The sequence below is a fragment of the Emydura macquarii genome, unplaced genomic scaffold (assembly GCF_026122565.2).
Source record: "Emydura macquarii macquarii isolate MOO-44397 ecotype Brisbane River unplaced genomic scaffold, CSIRO-AGI_Emac_v2 contig_1790, whole genome shotgun sequence".
Taxonomy (NCBI): Eukaryota; Metazoa; Chordata; order Testudines; family Chelidae; genus Emydura; species Emydura macquarii.
Window position 1 is genome coordinate 7577585 of NW_027131927.1, and position 14466 is coordinate 7592050.

General features: G+C 40.2%; 1 protein-coding gene across 5 annotated transcripts in view; it reads left to right on the forward strand.

Moving 5' to 3' along the window:
- The window catches only part of LIN54 (lin-54 DREAM MuvB core complex component), a 55720-nt gene extending 46389 nt beyond the window's left edge, over positions 1-9331 (forward strand). For all 5 annotated transcript variants that reach the window (XM_067556839.1, XM_067556842.1, XM_067556841.1 and 2 more), the window contains 5 exons: positions 142-213; positions 2657-2759; positions 3155-3292; positions 4552-4754; positions 6026-9331. In XM_067556839.1, coding sequence (XP_067412940.1) covers positions 142-213; positions 2657-2759; positions 3155-3292; positions 4552-4754; positions 6026-6227 — 718 coding nt within the window. In that variant the 3' untranslated portion in view covers positions 6228-9331. The remainder of the gene's footprint in view (positions 1-141; positions 214-2656; positions 2760-3154; positions 3293-4551; positions 4755-6025) is intronic.
- The last annotated feature ends 5135 nt before the right edge of the window (positions 9332-14466 follow it).

Genomic DNA, 14466 nt, shown 5'->3' on the forward strand with positions numbered 1-14466 from the left:
ACAGTATCACAAACCTTGCTCCAAATCAAGATACGGTTCCCATGGAGGCTTATGCGATTTCAGTGGATCAGCATTCCATGATTCACAGCTAACCCAAACCTAAAAAGGAGAGACGCCAATAATGAAATGTTTCTTTTACAGAATAATGCCATCCGAGTCTGCAAACCGCCCCAGGAAGCCATGCAATTGTACAAAATCGCTGTGTTTGAAATTGTAAGTGTATTTTGGTTTAGTTGTTTTCTCTTTAACAATATTTTAGTATATTGCCAAAATTAAATAGAAAGATTAAAGTAACTCCAAAGTGTGAGTTCTAACGGCTCTCAATCCATCCATAAATCACCTTGGCGTAAGTGCATATAATACTTAATGAGACATACTAGCTCAGTGGTTCCCAACCTTTTCTCTGCTGCAGCACACCTCAAGCTCCAGAGACCTCTTCTCTCCACTCCCAGCCAGCGGCTGCGGGAGGGGAGTGGAGGGGCAGAGGAGCCAACCCATTGTTCGCACAGGAGGGGAGGAGGGAAGAGAAGGAGATTGAACTCTGATTGGTTGCTGTGCCCCTGGAGGAGGTTCAGCAGTGAGGCAGACAGCCAATCAGAAGGTGGCTTCCATCCCCCTTGTTCTCATGCATACTTTTTCAAAAAATTCCATGGCACACCTGTTCGGGCCTGACGGCACACCAGTTGGGAGACGCTGCACTAGCTTCTTTAGGCTGTGTCTGCCCTAGCAATTTTCTTAGTTTCTGACCCTTGTGGTTTCACTGGTGATAGCACCATGGGAGTGCTGGGGTAGATTGCCCACTGGCATTTCAACCAGATGACAGAGGTACCAGTGACCACATGAGCCCAATCTGCACGAGGGCTCCCGCCATTGCTACCACTAGTGGAGTTATATCTGTGTGTGTTTCTAACCATGGGAGGCTTTAAGCAAAATCATCTGTTGTAGACGAAGCCTTAAAATGTCATTCAGTGAAAAAAGAAACTCTTACCAATGGGATTCTGAGGCTTCCGACATCCTGTTGATGTCCTACCATTCCACTCCAATGCCTGCATCAGTATCTGGTGTGATTATGTGCTGACGTTCAGTTGGGATGATGTCTCACTTTCCCACATAGGTGCAATGTCAGGAGGAGGTACTAGAATTACTTTGTGGCTCCCTAATTCTGGGATGATGAAGAGGGCGTTCATAGTGGTTGTGTTACTGCTGGAAAAGCTGATATAACAGCCACCTTAGTCCAAGTTAGGAAATCTGTCTGAGACTTGTCAATTTAAGGTTATTTTTAATGTAATGCATGTCATGTTCATAATGTGGATATGCACATACTTTTGAGCTTAGAAATTCTTCAGCACACTAGATCAGAACTAATCATGTATGTTTAGTTTTCCTTCAAACATCTCACAGCCTGCATGATTGTTATTTATAGAGCACCAAATGTTGCTAGACATGAGGTTTCCTCCTGGATAGCAGCTGTCTGGTTCCCAAATGTTCTGTGAATCTAAAACGGAGAAAAGATTGATGATGATACTTTGCATTTATATAACACATGCCATCTTCAGAGTGCTGTACAGAAATTAACTCACGCCTTGTCCACCTCGTTATTTGCTCCAGGTATGGCCAGCCACTAGTGCAGTGCGATATAAACCACTAACGTAAAGTGGTCAAGCTGCCACTTGCACTAGGAGAACTTTCCCCTGCTTCCACATGAAGTAGTCCTCACAATACACCTGTGAGGCGGGTTAGGTACCTAACTCCCATGGATTTCAATTTATTTATCAGTCAATTTCAACTGATATCAAATATCTTTCAAAATCTGGCCTTATTCCCTGTGTGCCTCAGATCCCCATTTTAAAGATGGGGGGAATATAGATCTTCCCTACCTCCGAGTGGTGTGGTAAAGTTTGTGAGGTGTTCAGACACTACAGTCATTGAATCCATAGAAGTACTTAAGATACACAGCCACCAATCAGTTCCTCCCTTAGGGTGACCACCTAGTAAGTGTGAAAAATCAGGATGGGGTGAAGGGTAATAGGCGCCTATATAAGACACAGCCCCAAATATCAGGACTGTCCCTATAAAATCGGGGTATCTGGTCACCCTATCCTGCCTTAAGCACCTTTGTGATTTTTTCCTCCCACCTCAATGCATTGGAAAAATCCCTGTTATAATCCATACAGCCATATTCCTTCAAATCCCTTCTTTAGACTCACCTATGCCACAAAGCCTGCAATACCCTGGTTGTTGCTCATGACTAGTCAGATGATGTGCTGTCACTGCCCCTCTTCCATCCTTTTCCTACTCCCTTACTTTTACTCCACCCTCCATTCCTGCCATTCCCCCCCCCCCCCATTAAAAAAAAACCAAACAAGCAAGCAAAACCAACACAATTTGCCACTAACAGAGCAGTGCCGATTCATGACCATATTATTAGTAGATTATGCTCCTGTCACATACCTTTGTTTGAGGTCTTATATTGTATGCGCTCTGGGCCAGAGATTGTCTCATTTATGTCTGTACAGTACTTGGCCCAGTTGGGTCCCAATCTCAACTGGGGCTTTTAGGCATTACTATAATAGAAAAGTTTGTTGCAGCTACTGCTAAAGCTAGTGTGATATCTGCATACCATGTTTGTAAATCCTTTCTGGATCTCCTGTTTCAGGTATTGTGATTGTTTTGCAAATGGTGAATTCTGCAATAACTGCAACTGTACCAATTGTTATAACAATCTGGACCATGAAAATGATAGGCAAAAAGCAATAAAGGTAAGGGGTTTTTTGTTTCTCTTCTTTAAAGTTCACAAAATGGAAAAGCATGTCACAATGTATCTGTTTCAGTGTACTCAACGTTGCTATTTAAACTGGACAGTTTGCCTCTTGTTTTACACCTCTCGGTAGCTGGGATGAAAGTAGCCACCTTTTCCTGTTGGGTTGGGAGGAGAATGTGACTCACTCCAGCATAGTCTTGGGCTTGTATTTATTGTACTGGTCCTCTAGATCAGTGTTTCTCAATGACCAGTCCATGGACTGGCACCAGTCCCTGAGATCTCTCTGACACAGTATAGGAAGCCAGTCCCTGGTATCAAAAAAGTTGAGAAACACTGCTCTAGATCTTACTCCCTGAATGTACTGAGACCCATCTTTTGGATCTGCATTGATAGGCCTGCCTGGACAGAAATCCAGAAGCCTTCAAGCCCAAAATAGGGAAAGGAAAGGAAGGGGAATCAGACCGACGGCACAGCAAAGGCTGCAACTGCAAACGGTCGGGGTGTCTTAAAAACTATTGTGAATGCTATGAGGTAAGATGCGTTTTCTTGTCTTGAAGAAATACATTGGCTTTTCTCCTTTCTGAATGTAACTCTTGCCCATTGCACTGTCTGTAATTAAAACCTTTAACTATCTTCTTCTGCTAGGGCTGGTCAAATGTTATTCATTGAATAATTTGACTAATTTCACAACATTTGAATATTTCCCAAAACTTGCCTTTTGTAGTCATATGCTACTTACTAGAGGTAGAGAACTACTTTTTGGCTTTTACCGTACATGGTAAAGCTTATATTTGATCTTCCACAATTGCTATCTCTCTTCTAACAAAACAGGAGCTTTAGATCCTGTACTTCAAGGTTTCTTTGCAGTATAGCAAGTGAAACTCTCCTTAAATATTCAGGGTTTAACCCTGCCTTCCAATACTTAGACACACACAGCTTTGCGTTTTGCAGAATCAATTGCTTCTCTCATATCCCTGTATAGACACTGGTTTTCTAAAATACGTAGCAGTTATGACTTTGTATCAGAGGGCAAATTCATGCTTTTGTCCGGAGAGCGATGTCTTCTGTAGAAATCTGGTGTACAATCTCCTTGTCAGTTTGTGGCACCATCAAGCAGTTACAACCCATCTAGGGGTGTTGTTATATGCAAGGACTGAACTTGGGTCCTCTGAATCTAAAAGCATGAGCTTCTACTGCATTAGCAAATGACCAAGTTCTTTAACTCAGAGGCAGTAACGAACTCATAAACTTCTGTACGTGGTCTAATTCTTGAGATTAAATTCCATAGAGACTCATAGATTTTATTTATTTATTTATTTACTTACTTATTTTTAGGCCAGAAGGGACCATTAGATCATGTAGTCTGACCTCCAGTATAATACAGACCATTAAATAAAGCCAGATAACTTGTGTTTGGCTAAAGCATACCTTTCATAAAGGCTTCCAGTCTTGATCTGAAATTTCAAGAAATGGAGAATCCAAAACTTCTCTTGGTAGTTTGTTTCATTAGTTAATCACCCTCACTGATAAGAATGAGTACCTTACTTCTAATTTGAATTTGTCCTACAGGGGGACAAAGTCACACTGTTACTGTGGTTCACAAAGTCATATTTTATTGTTGCACAATAGCTAGCTTTACACTGTAAAATACAGATTGTAAAAGCCTGGAACTTGTAAAACTATATATTTTCCAGATATTTATAATTTCTCTGATGCATACTAAGTTTGAGTCAGCAGTTGAGAATAAAATAATATTTTAGGCCAACCACTCTTTCTTTTGTTCTTTGTAGGCAAAAATCATGTGTTCCTCAATATGCAAATGTATAGGCTGTAAAAACTTTGAAGAAAGCCCAGAACGAAAAACACTGATGCACTTAGCAGATGCAGCAGAAGTAAGAGTCCAGCAACAGACAGCTGCAAAGACAAAGTTATCCTCACAAATCTCAGACCTGTTAACTAGGCCAACACCAGCTCTGACTAGTGGAGGAGGGAAGTAAGTTAACACATTCCATTCTCTTGACTTGGCTTTAACACTATTTTCATGATACAGGTATCTTGGTGCTCTGCTAGATGGATCCCAGCAAGCTAAAATTATTGCAGTCTTTGACATTTGTATTCAGTCTTTCGGTTGTGGTGGCTAATGTTATTTAATATTTGTATTACCATGGCATTCAAAGGCCTCCATCATAATTGGAGTCCTTTTGTGCTAGGTGCTGTACAAATGCATATGAAGACACTCTCCTGAGTAATAGTGAAAACTTTCTGGAATATATAAGCCATCTAAATTTGCAGTTGAGTCAGCTTCATAGTTAATTATCTCATACCCTGAATGCATTTAAATGCTGTTGGTTGAAAGGATATGTAGTGCATGGCTGCTGCCTAAATTATTAAAATACGTACCTTACGGAGAAGAGAAGTTATATAACAAGTCTGTCAATCAAAATATATTGGATCATTATGACATTGAAATTAGTGTAAGTAAAATAACATTTAAAAAACAATTACAAGATACTGCAGATATTATGTATATAGTATAGAAACATTGTTTTGTGTTACATTGTAGCAGTTGAGAAATAGTAACGAAAATCCTATACCAAAATGCATACACAGAAGTGGACAGAGTTAAATTTACATGAGTAAGCTCAAATTTGCCACACTTCTGCTTGTTTAACTATGTAACTTTAATATTCCTTCAATGCAGTTTTTAGTATGGAGCTATCAAAACAGGTGAAATTCTAACGTTAAATCAGTTAATTCGTACAATTTCCCTATAGCTAAAAGGGATGTGGAAAATTATGTATTCTGTCTGTCTTCATGGCATTCTCAAAACATACAGAGCTGGAGGCAGCCACAGACTGTCAGCGTTGCCTCTGAGGAGTGATCTTCCTGCTGAGCTGTAGGGCTTGTTTGGTGTTTTCCGTTAAGGGCAACCTCAGATGTAACCCAGAAACTGTGGAGCAGATTGATCCTGGTCACGTCAGTCCTGATTGAAACTTTGAATGTGCTCTACCTCCGTTTGAAAGGGCATAACCCTAAAGTTAGTTAATTGGATTCATGGATCTTAGTACTAGAAAAATTGAGAGGTAAGCAAAATTTTCCTTGTTTGACAAGATATCCAAGTATATGCTGGTATAGCTACAGAGCCTCTCCAGAAGGTTTCCTTCAGCTTCTGAATTTTCAGTGCTTCAGTGAGAGTTTTGCATATAGCTGACTGATGATGTAGTTTACCGGTGACAACAGTTAAGGTTTATATTTCCTTTTCAGACTGCCATTTACCTTTGTAACCAAGGAGGTGGCTGATGCGACTTGTGACTGCCTGCTTGCGCAGGCCGAGCAGGCTGAAAAGCTGGGCAAGTCAAAAGCAGCAGCAGAGCGCATGATCCTGGAGGAATTTGGACGTTGTTTGATGAGAGTCATTAACTCAGCAGGAAAGTCCAAAAGTGACCCCTGTGCCATGAACTGTTGACTCTTCCCATGAGCCAGGGTAAATCGGACTGAACGTCACACTTAAGGCACAGGGACACTTTGGTTCACAGCAGAGGATTTAATACTATTTTATTGTTAATTTGGTGCTTGTTTTACATTGACTTGCATAATACTGAAACAAGAAAATCTTTTATAATTAGGAGTAGATTCTTTTAAATTTTAGCTAAATTCTCTTCTACTTATGACGATGCCTGAAGGTGAATTTTTCTTCCTGTTGTACAGCTTTTAACTTTCTTGGGTTTGCTAAGAGTTAGATGTTTTCTCCCTCCCTCTTTCTCTAAGAGAATTGTCCGGAGAGCCTTTATAAATTATTATAATATATATTATTTACAATGTATAGAATTGCATCCCTTTGTCCATATGGAAGACAACAGACACTGGCAGAAAATATTTTTGGTAATAGACCTAAAAAACAGTATCCGTATATCTGTGGAAGAATTAATTCTGAAAGGAAATGTATAGAAACGAGCGTCTTCTTCACATTACTAACAGTCTACCAAATTAGATAAAAAGAACATCACTGTACAACTCTGGAAGGTAACGAATCAGCATTAAAAACCCGATTCAGTAAGGTTCTTAAGCACAAGTAATGTTAAGCACGTGGGCAGTTGCCTTTTTGGGTTGGATCACGTGTTTAGCATTGCATATGTTCTTAAAAACTTTGCTGAATCTGGACTTCAGGGCACAACTTTTAAAATGAAAGGTATTTCAATTTTTCTTTTAATGATGACAGAATTTTCAATAATGGATTGGATAGTCTAAAATGGAAGTTGAAGGACAGATGATGGGCTATACATTCAGAAAGAATTAAAAGCAATGCTGTAAAAGCAAGCTGTCCATCCAATTTGTATCATTAGATAAACATCAAGAAGGAAGATGCTGTTGTGAATCTAGGACTCAGACCTGCAAGGCCCTGAGCATCCTAGCTTCTCATTGAAGCCAGAGAGCGTTTTCAGTCCTTAGCACCTTGTAGGATGGAGCCCTTAAAATGTCAGAAAATGAGATTATTGTTCTGTACACTTACATAGAAACTGAGATACTGGGTGAGAGGGAATTCAACCCTTGTGTTTTCCTGTTATCACAGTTTTCATGTGGGATGGATTTCAAACAAGCTGCATCCAATTTAATCAGAGAACATGTGAAGATCAGATTCCATGTACAGCAGTGGCCTTTTTGATATCACTTCTCTAATCTTTGTGAAGCTTTTGGTTTATTTTTTTATAAATGTTATTTAGGATTGCAGTTTGAGCCATGACATGCAGGTACACTGGTATGGATTCAAGGTCACTATCAAAACCAGATACACTTGAGCTTTTTTTGTGTGGGGGACAGAATCAAATCAGGTCAAATAGAGGTGTGCACAGAAGGATGGGAACTTTTTTCAGTATTTACTACAAACAATCCCAAATCACAGTTTTGGTAGGGTAGCACATTTACAAACTGTTAAAACAGTTTAAGTAGCTCTGAATTTAATTAAAGGAAATAACCATGTTTAAATTCACAGGCATTTAGTTAGGTATCTTAATCCTCTCTGTAATTATCAGAACAAAATGAATACTTTTTTTCCATAAAAGATTTTATAGTCTCTCCACGTGTAGCTATGTATATATATTTTCTAACATGTCTGTGTATATGTAGCAAATCCACATATACCACCTGCGAAAAGGGAATCCATCATTCATTAAATAGTAATTTTTTTAATAATTAGGATCTGGATTTCTAAAATGTCAGTGCAGTAACTTTAAATGTAGATAGTTCAGCCATTCATCTTATTTTTAGTGACTCAATATAGTATGTTCAGTAAAATGTGTATAAATGTAAATTAGTGTAAGTGGATAAAGTAATACCTAATCAAGTTATTTTTCAAACAGATTGCAATACACCTTTTTTTGTCTAGAACTAAATCCATGTTAATTTTGTATATATTCTGTGTCCTATTCTCAGTTGCACCTTTTGTAATGTGTATTTATATACAGTGTGGAGAAAATGTTTGTGAAATTTTGGATTACAGTTGTAGATTATGTATGATGGCAATGCTTGTAAAGATTTTGAAGGTGCAATCAAATTCTCTTAGTTCTATTTGTTTTGAACAAGCTTTCTCAAATATTAAGCTTGTTCCCTCCCCTCCCCCGTCTAGGAGGTAACAAATCATTTTTGTACTTCCTTAGCCATTTGCATCAAACTGCTGAATAAGATTTACAGTCAGATTAATCCAGTTATTTTAAACAAATCTGGGATGGGGACAAAGGTTCATTTTTCTAGTCCTGTTTACACCTGACAGTAGAAAGATTAAATTTATATTTACTAGACCTATTAAAAAATACACTTTTCTATATTGTAAAAAGTCAGCTAAATCACAAAGAAAAATAAACATTTATACTATTCTGTAAACATGATTTTTGCACTCTGTTCCTTTAGAGCTGGCAAGAACATTAATGGTTTTATTAAAGTACTGGATTTATTAATTAGAGGCCAGGTTGTCACCAAAGCTGCATTCAGTAAGGCCTCATCTCAGCAAAGCACTTTCTTGTCATTAGGCATGTGATTAAATCCCACTGACTTCAGTGAGATTTATGCACATTCTCAAAGCATGTATGTGCTTTCCTGAGTAGAGATGGGCTTAAGCATGTGCTTAAATATTTTGAAATGGGGCCAAAATATGTACATGCTCAAGCAGGTAATTGGGCCCAAAGGGGTATTTTTGTATTTACCTCTCCTGCATGAGCAAATCCAGGTTCTACCCCGGGGATGAGTGAACAAACTTAGTCCTTGATCCAACATACAGATCCACATGGATGAACCCTCTTGCCATCAAAGTTAGTGGGACTCTATACAAGCACAAGAGTCTCTCCATGCAGATCTGATTGCAGGATCAAGGGTAAAATGTTCAGGGCCAACTTTGGCCACAGTCTTTGAAAATTTGGCCATAGGCATTTTACTGATTGGTTTTTTTTGTATAAATCTTTATTGAGGAGCAGGTTTCTAAGTATATCCTGCAAGAGTTACTTCACTGCATAAAAACTGGGAGTTTTAAAGATAAAACTTCTGCTTTCTTCCACAAAATAAAACTTTATTTTTGGATTCTTTAAGTTCCCCTGATTGTTTTCTCTTCAGCTTTTAAATTATTTTTTTTTAGTGTGAAATCAGTGCTCATGGAAGTAAAGGATTAATGCTACTGGCTCGAGCAAATGAGGTGCTGTGCTCCAATGCTGCCGCCCCCTCTTCCTTCCCTCCCACCCCCAGCCCTACCGATACATTATAATCATGGTCAGCATAAGTGGTCAGTACATGTCTGCTACTCCAGTCCTGAGCAGACAGTCAAACCTACTAAACTGTGCAGTGAATGGGTTATGGACAATCGATCACTCTGGATTACAATGAAGCCACTGAACACATCTGGGACCTAACTCCAGGACCAGCTCAAATGTCGTGGTGGTGGTATTTATTTCTGGGAGAGACTGCAATGTGCTAGATGCTTTACAAACCTAAAAGAAGATCGTCCCTGCCTTGACGAGTTTACGGTATACAACAAATGGCAGGGAAAGGATGCAGCATATAAGTAAATTGCCCTTTCAAAATATTTATTAAATAACTAGCTGCTTCTGCTACTTCCTTAGTAGGGCTCAGTGACTTTTATAGCCTTCTTCCAAAACTCATGATTGTATGCCTGGCTGTCATGCTAATTGGTCTCTTTAACGTCTAATGGTATCTTGTCCATGTACCAAGTTTTTGGCCTCCCCCTAGGTCATCTGTCATCTATGAGGATTGCAAGGGACATTGTACCAATATAACTCTCAGATCTCCATTAGACATATCCATATCAACTTAGCCTAGCCTCCCTCAACTTGTCTTCAGTCGGGGCACACTGCAGTAGGCACCCCACAAACTCATTCTGTTTCCTATCTTGGAGTGTCCAACTGTTTGGTCATCTCAACATCTTCGTTTCCATAGAAGAGAACATACTGATTTATTTTCTTGTGGCTGGCTCTCTGCTTTGCTCATTAGGATGGGCTGAATTACAGATCTATACACTCCACCTTTAACTTCATTGGCATCTTTTTATCAGCTTTGGGATGATGCTGAGCATTATTCAGGAGAACACCATTGTCAGCAACCATTGATCCTGGCTCTTTAAATTCTTTGACACTTCTAAGCTTTCTGCCTGTCATATCTTTAACGGTGAGTCCTCCTTCCTCCGTTGTCATAGCCTCAGCACTCTAAGTCCCACCTGCTGAAACTGCTGTTGCACTGTTCAGAGTTGGTATGCAGGGCCCCACAAGCTTCCACACATAGCACTAAGTCATCAGTAAACAGCGTATTCCAAGGCAGCTCCCTTCTCACCACACCTAACACAACCACAAACAAAAAAGGGCTCAATGCTGACACCTGATGCAGGCCAGCATTTATTGGAAATTCTCTGCTGTAGCCTCATTGGGTTTTGACTACAGTAGTCAGTCCCTCCTACATATCCTGGATAAGATATCCGTCCAGCACCCCCCTCTATCACAAACCCCACCAAACTAATTCTCTTGGTACATGATCATCCACATTCTCCAAAGTCCTCAAAAGCCCTGCGCAGTTGCTGTCTCTTTTCTCTGAACTTCTCCCCAACGGTGTGTAGAGCAAATATGGCATCCATTATACTCCTTCCTGGCATAAATCCATACTGACCCATCCAGACTTCAAGGGTCTGTGAAGGAACGACCAACTCTCCCTAGGTGATAGATAGGGGAATGTCCTGCAGATGCAGGACAACTGTGAATATCCAATAAGCAGTTACAGACCAACTGGCAGCATCTCAGCAGGGCACTGTGGGGTAGCTGGTGGTATGGCTGCCTTTATAAAATGCCATACAGGCCCTATGACGAGGACACCAAAGTGAATAAAGACTACCTTAACATAAGTCTTGCAGGGGCCAAAATGTGATTTGGTAGGCAGCTCAACTTGGAGCAGAGAAACTCTGATTTCAGATCAAGGGTGTCAGACTTGGACAGCCAACCTGCAAAGCTCATCCCATAGATATACTTGTGTAAACTGATCTCCCTGTCAAGTGTACCTCAGAGGGGTAGGGCATTCCTCACAAGCAACGTACAACAGCCTTGCCTGACTTGTAACTGGGCAACAGCTGCTAAAGTTGAAGCGAGTGAATAAGGAGTAATCTGGGATAGCCACGTTGGAATGTAAGAACACCCACTGGAGGAAGCATGGAGCTATGTGAGGGCTTAAAGAGGAGAAGAGTAAATGGCATATGTACAATAAATTAACTGGAAAGGTTGTAAAGTGAGGATGTTAGTGGAAGGTTATAAAATCTACCGTTTAGGGAGTTCAACCTCCTGAAACGGTCTTGGAATGATTTGGATGAAACCATGCAAAGGTATGTGATGATACAGATTACCAGAAGGTCGGACAAGCTGATTAAACTGTGTTGGGAAGAGGAAATGATCTATACAGCAAGTGGGTATGCACCAGTTAGGAGAGGATCAAAAGATAAAAGAAGAATTTTTTTTATGAGTTGCTGTACCTTACTGGAAACATACCACACACACACACACACACCCACCCACCCACACACACCACACACACACACACACACACACACACACACACACCCCCCCCATGAGAAAACATTCTCAGAGCAGATCTAAATGCACATGTTGGAACTGCAAAGACTAGATGTGAAAACCATCCATGGAAGGCATGGCATTGGAACCAGAAATCCCAAGGGAGAAACAGTCCTACTGCCTTGTCTGACACTGGATGTAGTGATTGCAAACACACATTTTCAGAAGAGGGATTGCCACCTCGTAACATGCCCATGAAGGACACAAGTCCCAAATTGATTCCTGTTTAATGAGAAGAAGCAATAGATCACAAGTAATCAGTTGAAAGGTAATACCTGGCAAGTGCATTGTGAACCAGCGCAGACTTCTTACGGACTTCAGTATGCAGAGACCTCAGAAACACCTAGGCACTGGAGAGGCCTAAGTGGTGGAAACTTAGAGATGGGAATTAAAAAATCTTTGAACAAGAATATTTTGAAAGAGTGATGAATGAGGAGAACCCAAGGGAGGAACTTGTAAGACGAACTGAGGCATGATAGGAGGAAAAGGTTGTAGAGACACTTAGGAAAATGAAAAAGGAGAAAGCATCTGGGCTAAACGAGGTACCAGTGGGTACGTTGAGGTCACTGAAAGAGAAGGCAAGGCATCCAAGTATTTTACAATTCTGTTCAATGATATTCTTAAGAAAGAAAAAATTCCTGATGAATAGTTTAAAAGCTTTGTGGTGCCCAGTTTTAAACATAAAGTAGCTATTACACTGTGTGCTAATTATCACTCAATTAAACTGATGTTACATGCTATGAAGGTATGAGAGAAGATTATTGAAATGTGTCTGCATGGGAGAGTTGAAATTTGGATGGTTTTGTTACTTTCAGTCTAGAAAAAAACACTGAAAGCCATTTCAATTTTGTGCTGCCACTACATAATAAAGAGAGCTCCAGGTATTCAATACAGTGCTCCACGCAAACACTTAATTAGAAGGGCCAAAATTTGCAACAAAAGACTAAAGAGTGTCCTTGTCATAGACTGGAATAAGCTCTGTCTAGCAGTGTTGCACCCTGCCTTGAGAAATGGGCTGAATGATTCTATGCTCCCCAGATGAGGTGCTTTGGCAAACAGATTAATCCTATTAACATGGTACACACCATGGTCCTGCTTAGCAAAAAGAAGTGACTAAGCAACAGTTAAACAGGGCATTACTGTTCCATATAAAGCATCATATGCAAGGGCAGCTTCACTGAAACGAACTAATGAGGAGCTCAGGAAGTCCATGCAACCAGTCTGCCTCATGGCATGAAATCAGAGCTAATGACTGGTGTTCTTCTCTTTGTAGAAACTCCTGTACAATAAATGGGCTACTTTGTGAACTGTACTATTGGATAAATCAATCTGATGGGATAGTTGTGGGGAGACAGTGTCCTATTGCATGGATCATTTAATAGGGCCATGTGACCACCAAACTTCAACAAGCAGTTCAACACAGTAGTGTTCTGTTTGTTTCACTCCACAGAAACTGAACCACATGTCCTTCCAGCAAAGAAAGTTAAAAGGGCCTTTTGGAGCACCATCTGGTGTACCTCAAGCAAACTGCAGCATTTTAAGTGCCTTGGCACTGCCATCTAGTATCAAATGGTGGAAAGGCAAGAAAATTCCCTGGCTGTCTCAAAATTCATAGATCCTTAGCAGTGTAAATGTTTGTAAATGTCCATATCAATGTTCACATCATCCATGGGAGCCTGCTCTCAGCTTAGCTTTGAGAACTGCACAGGATATTTCTTTGTTCTAAGGTAGAAGAATGTACCATTCCAACTGCATAACTGTTTTATACACAATGGTTTTTAAGCTTCAACTCTCATTTATACATGATAGTTGAGAAGAACATGAGAATGGCCATGGTCCATCTAGCCCAGTATGCTGTCTTCCAGTTCTGATAGTGGCCAGTGCTCCAGAAGGCCGTGCTCTAGAGAGTGAACAGAACAGGGGAATTTATGGAGTGATACATCCCCTGTTTTCCAGTCCTAGATTCTAGCAGTCAGAGGTTTAGGTATATGCAGAGCACGGGGTTGCATCCCTGACCATCTTAGCTAATAGCCATTGATGGACCTATCCTCCATGAACTTATCAAATTCTTCTTTTAACCCAGTTATATTTTTTTTGGCCTTCACAACCTCTCCTGGGAATGAGTTCCACATGTTGACTGCGTTTTGTGAGGCAGTACTACTTTTTGTTTGTTTTAAGCCTGCTGCCTGTTAAGTTCATTGGGTATCCCCTGGTTCTTGTGTTATGTGAAGGGATAAATAACATTCCCCTATTCACTTTGTCCACATCAAGGAATTCATGATTTTATACACCTCTATCATATCCCCCTTCACTCATCTCTTTTCCAAGCTGAATAGTCCCAGTCTTTTTACTCTTTCCTCATAGGGAAGTTGTTCCATACTCTAATCATCTTTGTTGCCTTTCTCTGTACATTTTCCAATTCTAATATGTATTTTTTGAGATTGGGGGTGGGGGAGGCAGAACTGCATGTAGTATTCAAGTTATGGGTGTACCCTGGATTATATAGTGGCATTATGCTATTTCTGTCCTATTATCTATCCCTTTCCTAATGGTTCTAGTTGATATTTTATAATCAACTAAAGTAAAGGAGTAGTTGAA